Below are 22,587 nucleotides of genomic sequence, written 5' to 3'. Positions count from 1 at the left end.
TTTAGAAGTCTTCTCCGTGCAGCCTCCCCGCGGCGTCTTCCGGCTCTGAATTCACTCTGCCAGGCATCGGGCCTGGGCAGAGCCGACTGCGCATGCCCACGCTACAAGAAAATGGCCGCTTTGACTGTAAGCGGACATTTTTTTGTAGTACGGGCATGCGCAGTCGGCTCTGCCCAGGCCCAATGACTAGCAGAGTGAATTCAGAGCCGGAAGATGCCGCGGGGACGCTACACGGAGAAGACTTCTCAGAGGATCCAGCCCGACCCTCACTCGTGGAATTGGTAAGTGTAATTTGATCGAATGTTGCCTACCCCTGAAACGAGCATTTTCCCCCCATAGAGTATAATAGGATTCCATATTCGATTCGAGTAGTCGAATATTGAGCGGCTATTTGAAACGAATATCGAACAATTTACTGTTCGCTCATCTCTATTAATAATTAATATCAATAAGGGAAGAAAAACACAGTCAACACTGAAAAATGCTGCAAAAAATGCAATGCATTTTCTCAGTTTTTTTTCTGCAGCATTTTTTTTTTTTTTTTTTTTAGCTGTGGTTCATTATGTGGGGTTTTAACGTAAAAAATGCTCCAACCAATAGTTTCAGTAAAGCTGGAGAGCCACAAGTTTGCACCATTGTGCCAAGTAATAAGCAGTCTGTCTATGGTGAAATATAGAAACTCCAATTTTCCTTCTACTTGTTTTGTATGAAACGTGTACGTACAAAGATTTAACATAGCACACTCTCTTTTCTATTTTGGGTTCCACCGAAAAATTCAAATTGTGTTTCATAAATTTTCCATTAGCATATGTCCTCTAAAAGGATTTTAATGATTTTATTATGCAAATTCTGTTTAAGTTTAAACTTGTTGATATTGCAAAATTGAACTTAATTGACAGCAGGGTGAAGAAATAATTAGCTTAATTTAGAATGGCTGAAATCGAGGCATCGCTTACTGTGAAGAACATTAATCAAGGGAATAGTAAGTCAGTCTGTTATCATAGGCTTAACTGTATTATTCAGAATGACTGTTATTATACGCTCATTTCTGACATCTCCTAGCACAAGGTTGTGACAGGATGCACAGGCTGTCAGATTTTTTTTTTTTTTAACTAGGGTGTCACATACTTTGGAAAAAAAAAAGGAAATCTTTTCTATTCATAATATCTGCTGAGGGAACAGCAAAGCTTTTGAAACTGTTCTCACACTGCATTTTCATTCTGTAGATATTACAGGCTTATTGAAGAATCCATCGACCCTTGTATGGTGTCTCCACTTAGTGTAAAATGGCTTCAGGGAATCTATTCATACATACCAGCAGAACTTTGCAAGGTGTGGAGCAAATCCCTTCAGGATTTAACAAAGGTATGTATGGATTTGTGTCATATTTTGCAAGCTGCTCTCATTGCTATTAATACATGAATATTTGACAAGTACAGTGGAGGAATTATTCTTATGCATACTACCCTCTAGATATAAAATAAGCCATTCTGCAAAACAGATGATTTGTTCTGAAAATACATATGCCGTAGAGACATTTTTAGCAGGAAAAACAGAACGTCCTTGTATTTAGAATTGTTCATTGAATTATTAGAAAAGTCTAGGATTTTTAATCAAATATGAAGTTTGTCTATAAATCTCAGTCTACCTTAACCCCTCTGGCTCAGGTCACGTTAATATAATAAGAATTTATAAAGAATTAGTATTATTGTACTATAGCTTTATATGACACCTTGTAGTAAAATTATGTTTGTCTTTGGACAATATATTTTTATTGAGTTTTTTGACATGGATTATGGCAATTTAAAGGAAAATGTTAGTTATCACATACATCTACTGTAATGACCTTTACCTATAGAAGTGATCCTAAAATTTAGAGAGTTATTTTTAATGTACATTTTCCAGATATATTTTTCCCACCATAGGGAGGAGCTCACAATCAAATTGACCAGTTATTAATATAACGTATAGTTGGAATTAGCCAACAAAAAGTAAAGGTAGGTAGCTGAGATAATCAGACATCATTTCAGCATATTTGTTAAAGGGAGTCTGTCACTAGAACGGTCCCTATTGAACTATGAGTACAGTTATATAGGTGGGTTTCACAGGGGGGTTTATTTTAGGCTTATATGCTATTGAGCTGTTTGGTGCAAAACGGGCCATCACCATTGTTTTCATATCACTATAGAGCAATCTGATAGGAAGGAATGGGAAGTGTAGATCAATCATAGAAGGGAGGGAGGATTAGTGGGACTGGAGGCTGGAAAGTATACAGCTTTAGGTGCAATAAGAGCAATGGTGACATCCTCAATTAACCAAAAAGCTCATTAGCATATCAGGATACAAGCTAATATATCAGCGATGGAGGCAATGATCAGGAAGAGGAAGAAATGTTTTATTCCAGTGAACCCCATCTATAGTTGGATATATGAAAGACTCCCTGTAAGGAGTTATTTTTCCCACACATAATGCTTCGATGGAAATCCTTCTCTCAACCTGCATTTCTCTATAAGGGGGAATATGACTCATAAAATCCCACAATCACTTAAACCTTCTAAAAGACATGTTCATGTGATGCAATATTAATTTTGCACAGGACAGAAGGTTGTGCTGAAATGTTGTCCATTTATGATAATGGTATGGCATCAAGATAACATTGCAAGGCCATGGTTGTTTCACAAAAGAGAGACACGGTATTGAAATGAGTGGTCTGGTTTGGAAATAAAACATTGTTTAGAAGATTTCAAGTGTCCTCACTCAGTTCATGATCCTTACCTCTTGGGTAGATGGGAGAATGACTACAAGGAGTACCTCCTGCTTTGGAGGTGCTGTCCTATTCTTTATCACATAGAGAATCCACTAATTTGCATGGGCACTGTATATTGCATAGTTTCACCTGTAGTGGTGCTACGTGAAAATTGTAGCTTGCCAACTTTTAAGGATTTTCCATAGAGGAGAATCATTTAAAGTTTGTTGTACATATAATCCTGATATCTGAATGAAAGCAAATTACAGATAATTGGCCTTGAAATGTTTCTATTGGAGGACATTTTGGAGCTCTTCGAGTAAGTTGTGTTAAAGAGGTTTTATACTACAGATACATATGGTATATTAATTAAATTGAAGAGGAACAGCTAAGATCTCTACATTGGGGAACCACAATCACATATTAGCATGTATGGTCGATTCATGTTGTGGATGGTAGATATATTTGTCTGTTTCAATATCTACGATACATTTAAGTGTGAATGTATGCTAAGCTACTATAATTCAGCTTCTCCTGTACTGAGGATTTGTGTGTATCCTATAGGCTGGATCGTATGGCTGTTTATTTTACTATCTATTATCATGTAACACAATGAGGAGGAAGACCTAGACAATGAACTATAGCATTTTCTATTGAAGTAACTGAGCAGTTGGACTTGTAAGGCCTTTCTAAGAACTTTCTTAGATATAATTTGCAACATCTTAACTTGCTTTGTGCTAACTGCTTATAGTTATTAGCTATTGGATTTTTTTTACTAACCGTACAAAAAATCCTGGATGAAACTGTGATATAAACATTCTTATATCTACAGCATCTTACTTTTGTAGTAATAAATTAAGAACTGTGTACATTAGCTTGGCTAATAGAATGGGGAAGCTTGGGGGGGGGGTCAAGTACAGATAAGAGTAGTAAACTAAACCTTTGCCCTGGATGACAGAAACTCTAGCTACAGCTGCTCTAGCTCTATACAGACTAACATAAAGTACTGATGTAGTCTCCACCAAATGAAGATTTGTTGTATAAAGTCATGGGCTTATATGTGTATTCATATTTTGTATTATTATTGTATTATCTATGCTGCTGTAACTCACTGAATTTCCCCATGGTGGGACTATTAAAGGATTATCTTTACTTATATTCGTTTTGTGCTATGGCGCACTTAGCAGATTTTGTAGCGTTGGTGCTATCATGCATAATGAATAATGAATGGGCAGCTACACTATGAAAATTGTGTTAGAGTGATAGAAACGTTTATTAGCTTGTTATGAAAGTTCATAAATGAATGTTACATCTGTAGGAATGTACTATAAATAATCATTCAAAAAATGACAAGATCCATCATGTCCTAGCTATAAACCTACCATGTTGATCCAGAGGATGACAAAATTTACCTATGAGGTATTATTCTTATTATTATTCTTCCCCAATTTCCATTATGGCAATCTCAATGAATCTCCAAATCGTGGTGACCTTCTCTATAAATCTAAGTAGCCAGAGCTTGTAATATTTTTACTTTCAAGGAAGGGAACCAGGCTCCTCCCTAGTGTCACTTCAGTAAAAAAAAAAATCTTCATTTGACATTAGTGAATCTTTCCTTTCTCTAGACCTATTGGATACCCCTTATCATGTTTACAGATCTAGGTATGAAAAGATCTTTAAAAATACCCATTTACTGCTTAGTCCATTGTTTTATTTTTTATTTGTTTTTAATAAACCACATTTCTTCCCAAAAAGTTTAAAAAGACTAATTTTACTAGAATGAAATGATCCCTGTGTTATCCACATCAGTAATAACATATTTACAAACAGATTGTAGAGTTTTTGCACCAAAGATAATGTCATTGAAAATGGAACAGCTGGTGCCCAGATGTAACTGGTTGTTTTATTAAGAATTCTTCTCCATCTCCTACCATTCAAATAGCAGCTGCAGCATCCAGCTTAAAATGTACATCAGGCATTCCATTATTTCAGATTTTAGCCGTCCTTTCATATTATCCCTTTTTAAAATGCATGCTAGCCGTTTATTGACCATTGATATTAATATTGTAAATCTGCATCATTTAATTATAAGTTGCTTAACCAAATGAATGAAATATTTATACCGCGGCACATCTTCTAAAGCATTACCTTGGCACTGAGAAGAGATGCAATAATAATAGTTGGAAATAGAGATGATAAGACGTTAAAATTCTATTTAATTTAGAGCTTGATAAATTATTTTATGTAACGTTATGATTAAATTACCTGCACGCACCCAACTTTTATACACTCATTAAGAAATGGAAAAATATATACATTTTAAGACAAAATTATCCAAAGAAGAAAGTAACAGCTGAAATTATGGCATCACATCCAATGCTTGTGTTTAATCCAATAGCAGAAGTAAGAAAATTGTAATTGTAGAACTTCTCATCAACAAATCCTCGGCACACAAATCCATACACTTGCTGGATAAGTAACCCCATTCAGATATACAGTATGGAGCTGTTTTTCAGTTGCAGAAATTTCTGCAACAAATCAGCCACTTGTGAATATACTCTACCCTTAAGGCATTGTGAGTTAATAGAAGAGGTCCATTATTCAGGACCTCCATCAATTATCCAGACTGAAGAATGGCTACAGGACAGATAGTGTCTCTCTGAAGTATTCAGCATGTCTGTACATTATAAGACGAACCAATTAATTTCCATGAGCGCCATGTAGGGCTTCACTTCACCTGTGGTGGTGCTACAGGGGGATTCATCACTTGCTGAAAGGTTCTTCCATAGGCTACAGCACATCATTAGGGTTCCCAGCAACAGGATCCACTGCCATCAGTATATGATTATGGTGTGAGTCAGATAACCACTATAAAACTAATTTCTTAAACTTTTTAGCCCACATACAAGAACTGAAAATCGGAATACAATTTTTGTATGAATCTACAAACTCCAATACATAAGACCAGTGTGAGGGAATAAGTCACTGTGACAGTGGTTTATGTTCCCAGAGAACAATAGGAGTGAGCATGTTGAAACCCAACAACCTGATCCTCCTTTCACCCAGCATCTCACGTTGGGGAATCGGGAGATTAACCTGAGGTTAAATGCATTAGAGTTTTATATTAGGCTGCAGTTTAACTGCATGTGGTTGCTTTCTGTTGGCTTCAATGCCAGTGGGATTTGGTTGAATACAGGACTTTATGCCTTAATGTAACCTTAACATTGGATGAGTAGTACATACCCTCTACCATTTAATTTCATTTTACTTTTTGATAAAATAATTTATGAAACATAAAAGGAAAACTGCATGTACTGTTGACCACTGCTACTACTACTATAGACCCCTCTGACCCATAGCACTTAATTCTATAATTCTTCTTGCAGCACTTTTTCATTCAGTATATCTGTAATAAATAGACAAGCCACATAATATGAAGAAGGAAACTATTGTATACTCAATTCAATTGTTCCATATTTCTTTCCAATAATAATGAAGACAAGTGATGTCACTACTACAAATCTATGAATTTACCTTGCTAGTTCTGTTTGTAGACTCTACATGGAGTGTAGAAAAGAAGCTAAAGGGAGTCCAGACATAACAATGACTTGCCAATGCTACCATCAGTGGTTAAACCCATGTCTGAAAGATTGCAAATCAGCAATATTAGGAAAATAGCAATAGTACAATATCACAATAATAGCATATTATTATAGGTTAGGGTAGCATATAACCTATGTGTACATCAAAATAGATAGCTCATTGGGCTTACACATCAATTGGCTAACTAATATCTTTGATATCGTGGGGTGTTGGCGCCACAATGATTGAGCTCCCCTCAGAATAAAGAAGAGGCCTGACTTTAGTGGCTACTTGCTTATTATCACTTCTGCACATTGTTTCTTACTTTTTTGTTGTTGCATAATCCATGGTAAAAGCCATGTTTCACTTATACTACTAAGGTGTCTGCATCCCTCATTCCCATTATCATTTCGCCAACCATAAAACAGCACCATTTTACAGTTTACAAATTAAATGATTCTACATAAAAACTTGAGTAACTGTATAAACATGTGAATACAGATTGCCTCACAATTCTGCAGCCCTCAGAGCTAAACTCTCCCAGTATTCCTTGCTGGATCAATGGTGGCATGGAATTTTAAACAAGATATAAATTTTAAGAAGTTGGACAAAACAAAAGACTCTATAAAGTGATCTGAACCATAAAAAACTTACTGTCCCAGTGCATTATAGAAGCTAATATTCGTGTTTAGGGATGTGCCTGGATTTTTGATGGTTTGTAATGACAATCACAAAAACTGAACTAAAACAGTTTTAGGCTGAAGCCCCACATTGTGAAAATGCTGTGTTTTACAGTTCCTGCAAAGCGAATGGGATTCTGGATAATCCCAAGCACACAATGCGTTTCCTCTGTGATTATTTTAGCCTTAGGAACGAATGCACTAATTTCATAAGGATACTCTAATCTGTAAAATATAGAAAATATCTACAACATATCTTCTCATGCCTAAAATGTTCTAATTCCATATTTCCAATACTTTCAGATTCTGTGTCTGGTTTCATTGATTTTCCAGGTGTAGGCTAAGGTATCTCTAGTTTCACATTGGCATAATTTTCTAGCCTGTGCTAATATGTGGTATTGTGGGGCAACCAAATAGAGTAAAAGCCTATCATTTGGGTGGGAAGAGGCGCTGTACCATAACTCAAGTTTTTAGTTTATATTAATTTTCTTATACATCTTTGAAAAAGTTACAAAAAATGTAATGTCTGAAAGTTTTAGATTGACCTCCAAAATGTACTGTTAAAATATTGTATTTTTATCTTTCCCCAGGAGGTAGAGGAAAACTATACATATGCCATAAAGAAATCAATGCTTGATTATATACTGTTGGATGTGGCGGAACAACAGAGGCTTGGAATTGAAATTACCCCAAAGGTAATTTCAGCAATACATGATTGTCTTTTTAGGCCTTTTCAACAGTCCATCTTCAGGCTTCGCTCTCTATAAATAGACTACCAGTGGATACCTAGTTTATTTAGCTGAGTAATAGACATCTATAGATTGTGTTGGTGGTGGAAGAAATCATGTGTCTAAGAAAAAGTGTCCCAAATTGCATGTTTTGTCCAAACAGACACAGGTCATTTCTCTGCTTGATAATGAGGCTTCACGGCTGAAGTTAGAGAGCTATTGTGGTTTGCGGAAAAAAGTGTGCCTTATGTGTGGAACAAATGAGACTTATATTTGTAATGGAGCCGGCCCTGTGGGAGCAGTGTATTTGATGGAGCTCGTACAATGGTTTACCAGAGCATTTTCTATTCTCAGTAGACTGCATAGAAAGGTGGTATAGCACTGCCATCACATTTCTCACATCTATCACCTCTCCCGTTAATGTGATCCTTCTATGTACGCTGTAGATACCGATCTGAAATGTGCAAAGCTAAAGGGGAATGGTGGCAGTAATAAAAATGCTGTGGTCATGATGATAGAAAGTGACAAAGGAAGGAAGGAGACAGGCAGACAGGGTGATTGCATTGAAATGAGAAGAGTGGCAATCACATTGAGAGCTTAGAAAGAAGACCTGTCAGGCAGTATATACATTGTGTATTGTTATTTAAATGCTACGATAGAGCTTGCGATAGCTATTTGTACATATTCCGTAGTAAACACACAGTTACTTTAGCCTGTATAATGCTATCCACTTTATTATTAATGTCATTTTATTAGACTTTTGCATAGCGTTTATGCTTTTTCATGTTTAAGAATTTAAATAATCTTAATTTTCCAAATGGAAAAAAATTAACTTATATTATAATCTGGAATGAAAGAAAAAAAATCTATTTATTAACTTTTCACTTTATCATGAAATATCTTTATCATAAGTACTCAATGAAAGTATAAGTATAAAATGCATGATACAAAATTGTCTCTTAAAAATGTTGATAAAATATCCCGTTTCTGATTTTTTTTTTTTTTTTGCACAAAGATTTGTAACAGTGCTGGGCGAAATCGCTTTCCATGGCATAATAGTGTTAATATGGCATGTGTCAAATTGAAGAACAGCTTGCACATCACTCATCCTGTCATGACCAAGACTCTCCATCACTTCTATAGAAAGTATGTTATCAATGATGTTCCAACACATAACAGAATTTGGTTGGTAGTTTTACTATGTTAGAGGAAATCTAAGAGAATGAAATATTTAATCTATGAATTATGAAAGTTCTTTATGTATTGCCAAAGACAAGAAGCACCTGTTAAGGCTTAACCCATCTGCTTCTCCACATGTACTCAATGAGCAGGCTTCACATACTGTAAATGACTATAATCACTCATTCTGACCTTCCACTTCATGACTGATCACTAATGTACTCCTGCTGATCCTCTAACTCCTTTGACTCACTTAAACATAGGATATATTGCCAGCAACTAGAAAATTGTATCATGGGTTGGAGTGAGCAGATGGATGACTTAATATATGACATTTCAATATTTCATGATTTGGGGGCTGATCTAAGGTTCCATAACATTTAAGTCTATTTTATCCATTCTCTTTTCAGTTACACAACGTTTAGCCTAGTTGATACTAAAAGCCTCCTCCAAAGTGTCCCTATGGTACTAGACAAACTTATTGTGTACATAACTGGCATTGTCAAAAAGAGGGCTGAACTTCTGCAAGAAACATGGATGAAGGAATGTTGTGATATTGTAGAACAAAGCAGAGGCAATATAGAATCTATAATGCCAGAGGATGAGGTGAGTACAATATTTTGTCCACATTGCAATAAGACAGTTTAAACATAATGGAAATCAATTACTCCACCATGTTACATATACAGATAGCATGTGCCAAAAATTAATGGGAGTATTTTGCTATGGTAGGTTTATTACAATCAGGTTTAAGTGAGCAAAATTGACATGATTTTCATAATAGGTCTGGTTTTCATGTCTGCCATTCGTACACATTTCATATGTATGAAGATGTTAAATAAGTGATATCACACACTTAAAGTTGTCAAGTCATTTGGGAAATCACTCATGAGAACCCTGGTAAAGGAGACACACTTTATCATGCTTGTCAAGTGAGACAGATCTATGTGCACAGAAGTTCATGGAAAACTCTTCTTTGCATAGTCAAGATTTGGCATAGGAAAGATAAACCTGTATCAATGTCAAGTCTTCTGCCATAAAAAGAGTTATGTTTTATACATATCCATTAGTCTAATGACTGACAGCTATTACTAGATCCTACATAGCAGTTACTGGCAATTTCTGTCACCTGACAGTATTCAATATTTACAGGTAGCTGCAAAGTGTCCCCAATAGGTATTCCTGCCACTAAACGCCTTCCTCAATCAGATCAAAGTGCAAAAGATTCCCTGCGACACATGCATGAGATCATGGGAACTTCATGAGCGGACATTATGGATACTTAAAATCTTTTAAAAATGTATATATCTCTTAGCTCTCCATTAAAAATAATCTGTATTGTTAATCTCATATAATAGAACACCTCATACATGCCCTGTAAAATAGAACACAAATGGGAGATATTCTTATATGTACAATACAACATTTTAATTTTGCTGCATTTTTCTGCATAAAAATTGCATTTCAAAGGGAACGTAAAATGAAAACAATTTTGGTGGTAACATGTTATAGAGCAGGAAGAGCTGAGAAGATTGAGATATAGGTTTGTGGGAAATAAAATCTGTATAGCCTGTCATTTATCCAATGCAATGTCTGCACTTTCCATGTAGAGAAGTCAAGGAGGTGGTCCTATGAGTGACTGACAGAGAGGAGGCTGTCATTCACTGGATAGAACCACCTAGTTGGCATCTTAGCATAGAAAGAGTAGAGATAGAAAGATGTCATACAGTCTCACAAAACTATATATCAATCTGCTCAGCTCCTTCTGCTCTATAACATGCTGAATCCCTAAGTCATGCTGCTTCCACTAAGTCATGTCTCTTTTAAGCAAATTTTAGTGACTTAAAACTGGATTCATCATTTTACCCCAGAAAAGTAACAAATTATGGTGTATTTTGCTCTACATTCTGGGTGTAAACATACAGTAAATCTATCCCTTCATGTTTGCCCTTGTGATAACTACTGCACTAATAGCCCAGCAGAATCCACTTAAGTATAGGTAATAGAGTGAAATCTTAATAATGAAATTAGATTTTTCTTTATCTTTTTATAACCCAGAAACACAATGAGGAAGATTTAAAATTGGTGTATTGTACTCCAGTCTTGATAAAGACCCCAACTGGTGCAGGGAATGGTTGATTCAAGAAGAGACGTTAGCACATTCCAGCACCACAGTGGAAATCTATGCCAGAAAACTGCCTGTCCTGTACAGCTCTGCCCACAATTACATAAAGCAGTCATTGAGGCATGGATCAGGGGTTGTTGTACACGTTTGACTCAAGAAAGGGCCTTGCACTGAATGTGCTCCACCACATCATCTCTCTACACCAGCATTGAGGGATTGATAAATTTCCCCCAGTGTTCTCAGTTTTACTATTGTTTTCTATTAAAGGAGTTTTCTAGCCAATAATTTTATAACATAAAATATAAAAAATAAAGTTCTACTCAATAAAGTCATACTTACCTCACGAATCCCCCCTTCTCCCATACAGATGCTGCCTGGTCCATCATGAACCAGGGAACTGTGAATAGTCACCCTATCAGGGGCTGCAGCAGTGACCAACTTTAGCCAATAATTCAGGAAATAGAGATCTGGGAATTGTTGGAAGATGGGCAGCATTTTTTTATTATTGGATTAACAATCCCATCAATAGATGCCATTGTGTTAGAACTTATTTTGAAGTCTTAGATTTCTATTTATCAACACTAGCATTTCATCAATTAATTTTGCTATGTACTAGTATTGATTATTTTTTTTCAGCGTATTTTAGTCCTGTACCGTATATGCGGAGGACGTTCCATCCCATAAGTAATTACTTGTGTGTTTTTTCTTGACTTTTGTGTATTATCTATAAGTGTTAAGTATTAAATAAAGTAGTGAAGAGCAAACTCTTGCATCATGGCTTTAAAAGTACATTTTCTTAATTTTAGACTCCTTTTTATTCACATAGGCAATTCAGGCTGTTAAATACAACCGTATGCTTATACCATGTAGTCTTTGCATTCTCTGAGCAAGAATTATTTCATTTTCAAAATAACCATTGTAATTTCACTTTCACAAAGTGTGAATTTGCACATTTCAGCTTTGCATCTGCCTACTGTTTTTTCCCCCCTTAATTTCATTTCATGTTTCTCCTGCATAATATGTACTGTATTAGACATACTGTTAGTGGTCTTAAAGGTAGCATGAACGTGAACTAGTGATTTTCACCTATGTGTTGTTTTTTCTACTAGGGTTTACGACGAAAGAAAATGGATCATTTATTTTGCAGCTTAGCGACTCTAATGTCCAATCTTCTAAGACGCATAGTGGAGACCTCTCTAACTGACCTAGTGGAAATGATTGAAACCTACAGTGATGGGAATCACTATGAAGGAAATTATCCATCTGACAATCTTTGGTACCCAGTGAAACCTCATCTTATTGTCTTATTTATGGTATGTTTAATCTACTTTACTTTTCAGAGAAGCTGCTGAAATATGTAAAGGACTTGTTTTCTGTGAATCTTTCACTCCCGTCTTTTTCCCTCCATCTCATGTTACCCTCTCTCTATATGTCAACTCTTTTTTCCCCTTCCTTCCTTCCTTCCTTCCTTCCTTCCTTCCTTCCTTCCTTCCTTCCTTCCTTCCTTCCTTCCTTCCTTCCTTCCTTCCATCCTTCCTTCCTTCCTTCCTTCCTTCCTCCCTCCCTCCCTCCCTTCCTCCCTTCCTTCCTTCTTTTCTCATTTCTCCTCACACCCTATCTCCATCACTTTCTCTCCCACTATATTTCTTTAACTTGTCCTGTAACCTTCTGACCCAATGCAAAAACCAACTAGGACCAAGTGTTACTTTTTATTATTCAGTCCTTCAGTAGCTAAAAGCACTGTTAAGTTACAATGACAGTCTAATGATAATCTGCGTTTTTCTTCTTGTATGTGTTGTACACAAGTTATATGACTGACATGTGAATGATGTGACAGCTCTCTTTGTTTTCATCTAATAATGGCACTTAGTCTGCAAGTCTGATAAAATCCCTTTGATGGTTTGAATTACAAATCATTATTTTCACACAAAGCATAAATATGTATGTCGACAGTGTCATGCAACACTAACTTCTGTCAGTCTTAGCAAAATCCTGGCACTAAATCTGTGCTAGAAATCAAGCCCATTTGCAGAGCCGTAAATACAGATGGCGATGAAGCATCCTTGTGTAAGTTGAACAGGAAAAATACACCATAACACATGCAAATATTTGACAAACACATTTGTTTGTTTATTAGATATGATATGATTTCCAGCGTGAAAAAGCTTTATTATCAAATCTTTTTTTTACAGGACGATCAATTTGGTCATATTTATGCTCATATGGTACAAAAAAAAATTCATGTCATTAAGGAGGCCCTGTCAGTTCTTCTAAAGTGTCTGTTTAGTACATACATGTATTCTCCATAATATATCAGTTTTGGAGATTGTTTTCTTATAACTCTGTACTGTGCCTCCAAAAACTTCTGAACTGAGTGTTATCATTTGGGGGAGGGTCCCTACACAGTCTGACTCTGACCAATCAGTGCTCATCGTGTAGAGGCACGCCACTTTTAAAGTGTAACACCCTTTAAATTTTAACCATAAACATTCAGAACAAAATAGATTCCAATTCACATCTTGGATATCCACTTCAAAAATAAAGTGGTAATTACTGTAAGAAAATGACATAATTCTATTTGGTTAAATGGTACTATAAAACGTGTATAGTTAAATATGTAACTGAATATCTTTCAACCTTGATAAACTTTCTTTATAAAAAAAAAAACAAAAACATGCATAGCTTAGCTTAGATTTTTTTCATGTTGTTTTCTTTTTTCAAGTGGATTTCATTGATCAAAATTATTGTAGAAAAAATATTGTGTTTCCAATATTGCTTTGAGATATCCATTTTTTTTGTATGGAAGGAAGTAATGATCTGATAGGTTGCAATCGGAAAGATGTTATATTGTTACTCTTACAAAAAAAAAAGACCAATGTTTTTCCTTAGTTTGACGTAATCACTGCTCTCTAATCTCAGAACCCATTTTCAAACACCTGCAAAGACTATTTCAAGTCATAAATTTTGCTACATTTACATTTAAGTGGTTTATTGACAGAAGAAAATGGTAAAGTAGCTTAATATAGGAATGTTCCCTAGAGTAATACTCGCAATAACCAAGTTCATTTGTTGGTATGGATTCAATATTTGCCATGTTTTCTTTTTACTTGTATTGTTCCTCCTCATATTACCATTAGTCCAAGAATATAATACAAATATAGCTTAGCATTCATGCACAGAACTGTATTATGTCTCCACTTTACCTTAGTGTTGCATACCGCCATAATACAGCACTCATAGGCTTCTGTAGGATCCTAATGTTCTTGTCTGTGTTTAATTTCATATTGTTTGATTCCCTAATAAAAGAAATTACAAAGACTATAATATATTACTTCTAGAGAGTAATATGCTACCTACCATACAATGGCATATATAGCTCTGTAACATGTAGCGATGTATGCACCACATCCGAATCCCTATGTTGTACTGTACATGTACAGGTAACAATAGTGCTTTTATGGCATCACCCTACTTTTAAAAATACCACAAACTTGACTGTTTCTATTTTTAGATTTTTTTCTTTTATATTAACTGGAAATACAAGTTAAGGTTTATTTAATTAGTATTTCTTTGAGTGACTTAAGCTCTCAAGACTTTTGAGCAGAATGCACATTTCACCTGTCAATTAGTATTCTTTTTGTCTTGCTAAAGCCATAAAGATTATGTAAAGCCTTATTCTTTAGGTGATCCTTAGAATTCCACTTTATGACAAGCACAAATTAAAGAAAAAAAAAAGATTTTCCCACCAAAATGGACTTTTTGACTCTTAATGAGTGGATTACTTGCCTAGGTTTAAACTCTTCTTGAAAATGTATGACAATTCTTCACTGGACATGTTAATGACTTTTCCAAATTATAAGTAAAACATAAGACTGTAAGAAGAAAGCCTTTTTTTATGAATTGTTGAAACAATGACGCAAAAATTAAGCTTTGTTTCAGTGCAGTGTTACAGGAGCCATTTGCCTTTTGGCATATTAAAGAAATGAGAACAATAATAATGAGATATAATTAGATTGTTTCACATAAATCGTGTGGGATCACAACTAATATTCATTGGGTAAATTTATTGAATTACGGTAACTGATTAACCAAAATATCCAAAATTATATTGTATAATATGTTTTTGGCCATACAATGCTAACTCATCAGCAATATTGTAGCAATGGTATTATCTCAGCTCTGTTGCTTTCATACAATTTGGAAGCTTTCATTATGGGCAACTATGCCATATGATCAACAGTCTGACCAGCAGTCCAGAGCCTGCTCTTCTGTGCAGGCAACATGTCAGTCTTCCCCGCGTAGCTGACTGTGAACTATAGGATTACATAATCCACACCTGGCAGCTCTAAGGCACCACCCCTATCAGATGAGATACAGCCTCTTTGTTTCTCTTTGTTCTCCCCATAGGTCAGGAGGAATATTGTGTTTGCATAGGGAGACTGCCTTTTCAGGCCATTCTACAGTGCATAGAGTCTATCAGTCCATGCATGTTTTACTAGAAAATTATGTGAAAAGAATATTCAAATAAATTCTACTAGATAAAAAAAGGAAAACTCACTCTAACTCCAGTTTTTGGAAGTTAACACCCTATAACCAGACTAATCTGTGGGGAGCTATCTTCTAAAAGGGGGCACTAGAATGAATTTTCCAGTTCCCATTTGAATATTCATTTTCCTTACATATAGTTGTGCTGAAAATACAATTTTATCCGTCTCAAAGGGAGCATACTACGCGAAATGACGCATCGCAGCTGCTCATCTTGTCCCTGGTATGCCTGTTTTTACTTGATCTCAATAAAGAAGAACTGAAGTTGGTTGTGTGTCGCTATTAATCTCTTTATTCCCTGGATTGCTTACAATGATTAGTTGCAGAGTTATAAAACTTCCTCGACTTTCCCTGTTTGTTTTTACTATCTGGAAGTGCTGTGAGTAGGAAGTGTATTCTACCCTATTAGAGATACAGTAGCCCCATAGTGCTACTCCCTTCCTCCTGCTTGTAACTGATAGATTTTTTGTTGTTAGCTTTTACAAGCAGGAGGCAGGAGCTGTGTGAAGTGGTGTCCATCTCATATGATACACTGGAGAATGGACTAATTTACCCAAAGAGTTTGAGAAGATTAGATTTATTGTCTTAATATTGGCATGAGTTAAAAACCTGGTAATAAATCCTTCCATTTTTCTACATACTTTAGCATATATTTTTAGAAGTTAATGTTGAATTTCAGAATATGTATGGTAACAAGATGTGAAATCTGCATTAGCTGTTTCCATGGAATGGTATATGGCTTCTGTGTCCAAGACCAATAAAAGTATAAACATGACTTATTTAAATAGCTATTGTTCCCTTGTAAAATAAACCAACAATAGTGTGTTTTCCTCCTGCAGAACCCATTCTTAAAAGAATCGGATGTCAGCTTTAATCCATCTGTTGAAGAGATTGTCTGTGGCTTTGACAATGTAGTGGAAAGTTTAGTTATCAGTGTCCAGCAGATGCCAAGGATTGAGAATTTTCTTTTTCAGGTAATTTGTTACAAATCCATTGTATTCTTCTTTCTCAATCAATTAGCCAAAATGAAAAGAGACAGCGAGAGACAAGCATAGTGCCGGTAACCCTAGTGAAATCTCATTATTGGCTAGGCAGTAAAGAGAATTTGTATGCACGTAGAAATACTGCCAATTCTAAGATAATAGTAGTAATAATAACCATTATTTAAATTTTGCTCATGTATTTCACTCAGTTTTATAGTCAGGGGGAGCAGGACTCTATGTAAAGCAGGTTTTATTTTTTTATCAGTATGATATTTTCTATCACTGGCAAAAAGCTTGAAAAATGATTGCAAAAACGATCTCACCAGTATGACCATAGCTTTCTAAAGCAAGCAAATACTTAGTAAGCATACTAGATGAATGTTGTTTGGTTGCTGAGGGTAATATGGCCCATATTATTAAAGATAACTTAAGGTTTTAATAGGATTTTATATAGTAGATCTGCTACTTGTTGCTACAGTGCTGCAGTTACATTCACATACCATATAAAACACATGGCAACCTGTTGGCAAACTATTACAAGAAATATTCAAGCTATTCTATTTTTAACACTTTAGAATTAATTTCATATCAATTCAGACATTAACTGCATAAGATAAGATAATCTTTTAACTGTCCCACCATGGGGAAATTCAGTGAGGACATAGTAATGACATTTACAGTGTATCCATAATACTTTCAATATAAGGGTTATATGAACCTTCCCTTATAACACAGAAACAAACTAAATAGGGTCATTTATTTTTATTTTACCTTTTAGAAAAAGGAGGTATATTTTATGGAACACACTATATAGACGTAGGAAGGTTTAGCTTGAATCTAATAACTTGCTGCAGCATGTATATAAAAAAAATTATCTTTGTACCGTATTAGCAAGTGGATATGAAATGTAAAGATTGAGAGTTCTCAGTAGTTGATATTAGCCTGATGAAGGAACCTAGCAGTTCCGAAAGCTTGCAATATGTCATCATTGTTTGTTAGTCATTAAAAAAGTTATCAACTACTGGGAACTCTCAATCTTTATATTTACTGCAGCATGACAACTTAACACAAGCCATGGAACTGGTCAAGATAAAGTTTGCTGTAACTGTTTATCTAATGTGTTAAAGGTCATGTTACATTTTCTTATATCTGTATTTTTGCTGAAACGCAAATAGCAGGATATTGAATTAATATTGGTCTAACATGCTGATTAATTGGCCGGTCTTAGTATTGATTATCTTACTGAACAATGTAGCTTAATATTTTTATGATTAGTATTATTTTGCGTAATCTAAAGCAGGCTAGATTGCTCCGACCAGCTTGATTTCACAGCAGTGATGTTTAAAGAGTTTTTGATTACAATGGTTGGTCTAAGGTAACATATAATCACATTTTCACATATTAATAATCACTTATCTCTATTGTGTAATAAGCACTTTATTCATGTTGTACACTATTAGCTACTCATAGACTTGATCGCACTTACACATTTTGGAAGGACTTGTGGAATTAAATTCTTTTAGTAATATGAGGAAACTGGTTATATTAGGCATTTCCATATGATTCAGAACAATAATTGCAATGAAATGGCAAAAGAATAAAACATAATACAACAAATTGATAGTTTTAAAAATGGTAGCTTAGGTTTTTTAGATTCTAGAAAGATAATAAGAAAAGTATACTATGTTTGATTTGATTATTGTCACACCTTTTTAATAGATACATACATGCATCCAATATTTAGAGCTACATATACTTAATATGGAGTTCCTAATTACTTCTGGCCAAAGCTTTTACATTCCGTAGCAAAGTTTCCATTTAATACTCATCTTTTACACTTTAATATTTAGTATTTGTACAGTCACTAAACTGTCTACATAGGAGTAAATATATATATATTTTTATATTTGTGCTATAGAATGGACCCCTATATTGTTGAGCATATTTTACTTGTTATAAAAGAATGCAAGGAATTAGCTTTCATTACTAAAGCCTTTCTAGCACATGATAAAGTCACCTTTATCATCTAATTTCAGTGGAATGGGGAATCTTATTTATATGGGGAAATCCTCAATTATCAAGAAAAAAGTCAAGTAAATAGCTGGATTTAAAAGAAAAGTGGTGGGATACTGTAATATTTAAGACGTTTGCTCAAATGTGACAAAGAAAATATAACAAAATTCTAAAACAATTTTTAAAGGGGTAACACAGGGTTTTAAAAAGCTTTCATTCTATCCACTGTATAAGCTTATTAATTCATATATATTCAACTTCCTCAATCTTAGTTTTCAGAGTGTAGCGAGGTACAGGAAGTCTTTGTGTTTAGCCTCTTCTGCCGCCTCTCTGACTTTCTGTGATGTCATCTACTCCACTCTACTTCTGCTGGTTGTATAGAGTAGAGTGGAGCTTGTTAGGTGACCAAAGCATCAGCAGTGGAGGCAGAGGAGTTAGACTTACATCTCCTCACTGTGCTCTACAAAGTTAAGCATGAGGTAGGGATATATATATATATATATATATATATATATATATATATATATATATATATACACACACACACATAGTGATACACTGGTGAGCTTTTTATCCCACAAGAGGGGTTATCTAACTATAAAAATATAAAAAACCTACAAATATCCCAAGGCAAAACAGTAGACACCTCTTCTTTCTCTCTGCAATCCAGTGCTGATGCCCCTACCATGCTCCCAGTCTCTGTTTATAAGTGGCCAGTATGTGACTATTGGAAAACTGCAGGATCATCAGCACTGTATTGCTGATAAAAAGAAGAGGCAAGACTTGTTTCTTTTTTTGTTTTAAAACATTTTCAGCTGTTTTGACTTGTTTTTAGACGTTCGATGACCCTCCGATTTGGGACTAGACGCGTTTAGCAACTAAAATCAGTGCAGATTTTTTTTCTGTCTAGTTTGAACGTTGGGTTTTAGCTACCGCAGGCTTACATTGGATTTCCAAATTTCACATAGTTTTAATGACTACACATGCAGCGCTAAAATCAAAATGCTATCAACATATTGTATATTTACTCATTGACAGCATATGTTATACTGCTATCTAGAACATGATGAAATTCATAGAAACAGGTGAATAATTCTTAAATCTGTCTCTGGTGAGCAAGCTAATGCCTGCTCATTACAGCTTCCAAAAATAAACAATGGAGGTACTTGTATCTGCAGGCTGTAGATAATCTGAAAATCAAATACATCAGCTCAGTACAAATCCATGAAGAGATTGTCCTGTCAGCCAAAGCGAGAATAAAGGCTGTGATTGAAAACAACATGCATGGTCCAAGCAGGTTAGTACCTTTTTTGTGAGCTTTTCCTGATAGAGGTTACAAAATGAAATGTTTCTAAGCAACATGTACTCAGACTTGGTAATTTTGGAAATCCAAATCTACCTTATATTTAAGCTACTGTACTGAATGCTGACTTTGACATCCATGTAGAGTATAAGTATATTTTCTTTCCACCAAACATTTCAGATATGTATAATTGATATATGTCAAAATTCAATAATTGATAATAAAAAGTATCATTTATTTTCTAGATGTGCACAGTATACTGTTTCCTTGTATATATTGAGACATAGGGATCTCATTTCATGTTCATGTCTGGTTTGGAAACACAATTTTAGAACTATGTAAACTGTAGACTTTTGGGAATCCCATTTTTAACCAAGCTATTTAGTCCATTAGTAGAATTTATTCTCCAGGCAAGCTTTCTGTACAACTGACTACTGAGTAGCAGGTGTATGATTCCAAAGTGCCTTTACAAGTGGCTCAGCAGGGCCTCCCAGCCATGCATCCACAAGAGACAGCTCATCTGTTTAATCCTTATGTTTTAGTCAACCTTCCTTATTATGCAGACAGGGCTCCTGATGCTCAGCTGGATTTTGACTCTCAGAATGAATTGATGGGATGCTTTGATCTTGGCCGTGCATTGCATCTGTTTCATCTTTCATCTTAATGCATGATCTTGCCAACCCCAACTATTGCTCCTTTTCAGTTAAATATATCAATATTGCTTTGTTCTCTGGTTTGACAGTCAATGACTGGACAGTAAACTTATGTAGATAATAGAATGGGAATACAATAATAAACCCCATTGAACATTTGACAATACGTTAAGTGATGTTAGCCTATAACATACGTATATACTACTGAACTAAGCACAATTTCATTCTATTCTCAAAGTCAAATGTAACGATTATATAAAAAAGGCTGAATTCTTCTTCAGGTTTTCCAACCCTCAAGTGCTTTTACTTTGACCAGCTTTACCTTTGGCTGACCAATGATAAGATTAAATAGACTGATACAACATCATGGTTTAAGTTTTTTCCCCCTCAGCCAAAAGATAATTTAAAACATGACATTTTATCATGAAATCTCTATTTTATGTTAAATCATCCTGAAATACAAGTGTCCATTTTTGGTTAAGTCTATATTTTTTAATGGAGGGAGATGGAGAGTGATGGAGAGTTAATGGCTTTAGGCAGTTTAGAGTCAATAATTGAATGTTGAGCTGTAGCTTATAAAATATATAAAAAATTCTAATACAACTGGACTGATATAATAAAAAAAAATAGAGGTAAATATTTCATTTTCAGTGTATGGTAATACACAAATTTTGAAAAAATTACACCAATATCAGTAGTGGATGGTCTACTTTTGTTTCATCACTGTATTATGAACATTGTACTATATATATTGGTTGTACTATCATCAGATTTATCACTAGTCCGAAAAAAACTAAGGGCTTTTGTGATCATTTTCATTTTGGGTTTAATAATATACAGTGAAACATCTCCAAAAGATCACCTTTTTAAGAGAACCACATTTTGTGCAAGACCTGACTTTCTGTGACAGATTGTCTTATACTTTAGATAATATCCTCATCTTTGAGAAGATTACTCCTCTAGAACACAGATTTTCAATGCAATTTTTGGTGGTCCCCCTCTTTCTTGCAATGGTAGACCTACACATGTACTCTGTTCATGTTGAATATATTTATTTTACCACACATGTATTTATATCAAACTATCTTTATGTCTGAAAAATGTCTACAATATATACTACAAATTGTTTCCTATGTTTCATATTGTTTCAATCTTTTGTGACCTTCATCGGTAATTAGCAATATTATTTTTTCATGAAGAAAAATAAATTGGCTTTTTCTTAAATATCACTCTCAGCCAATAACAAATCATGTGGCAGTATACTTTATAGCTTTATGGCTCGAGGAGTAAAGAAACTAACATGTAGTTGAAGATGAAATCTCTTATTTTAGCTTTAAAGGGTGACCTTGTATCGTCTGAGGAAGGACAATAAAACTGTCAGAACATTTATTGTGTTGACCATTAATGTATTTATCTACAGGGATCATGCCATCCTAATTCTTCTCTCCATCACACTAAAAATAAAACTGACATTATTCATATACCTTTTTAATTTACTAGGTTTTCTAGTAAAACGTTGACCACCAAATGGAGCCAAATCTTTAAAAAAGTTCCAAAACATATTTGTTTTTTTAAAAAAATAATACTCCTATCTTACTGTGCCATACTCGAGTAATCTGGTTCATGTCCAAATACATTCAGGTTCTTAAATGATAGCAATTAGGGAGGCAACATTTTCGCTACCTAAATGGGAAAGACTGTGGAAACTTCTGCCAAAAGGATTTAATGAAAAAACAATTGGGACATGTTTGATAAAAGGAGATGAAATTCTCTATGGGCAAAAAAATCAATTGGTTGTACCTATATGTCCCTGTGTATATTTATTTATTTTTACCAATGTATATTTATAAATGTACTGTTTTACTATGTATTTTTTAAATTTCTATGAATAACTAGACATCATAAAATAGGGCATCTCTACATAGACACACATAGGGTATCACTATGTGATACAATATCAATAACTATATTGTCTTAAAAAGCTAACCATCATACATGCATCTGTACATGCCCAGCCAAGAGGAAAGGTAAGAGAGGACACATCTGTAAC

At 34.8% G+C, this 22,587-nt stretch overlaps 1 protein-coding gene across 1 annotated transcript in view; it reads left to right on the top strand.

The window, feature by feature from the left end:
* LOC142203618 (dynein axonemal heavy chain 3-like) overlaps positions 1–22,587 on the top strand; it is a 927,911-nt gene that overhangs the window by 121,005 nt on the left and 784,319 nt on the right. Inside the window, exons 7-13 of the mRNA XM_075274510.1 lie at positions 1,227–1,365; positions 7,599–7,703; positions 8,752–8,882; positions 9,326–9,521; positions 12,150–12,353; positions 16,425–16,559; positions 19,760–19,878. Coding sequence (XP_075130611.1) covers positions 1,227–1,365; positions 7,599–7,703; positions 8,752–8,882; positions 9,326–9,521; positions 12,150–12,353; positions 16,425–16,559; positions 19,760–19,878 — 1,029 coding nt within the window. The remainder of the gene's footprint in view (positions 1–1,226; positions 1,366–7,598; positions 7,704–8,751; positions 8,883–9,325; positions 9,522–12,149; positions 12,354–16,424; positions 16,560–19,759; positions 19,879–22,587) is intronic.

This window comes from Leptodactylus fuscus, chromosome 5, assembly GCF_031893055.1.
Source record: "Leptodactylus fuscus isolate aLepFus1 chromosome 5, aLepFus1.hap2, whole genome shotgun sequence".
NCBI lineage: Eukaryota > Metazoa > Chordata > Amphibia > Anura > Leptodactylidae > Leptodactylus > Leptodactylus fuscus.
This window is presented reverse-complemented; position numbering and strand designations above follow the sequence as displayed.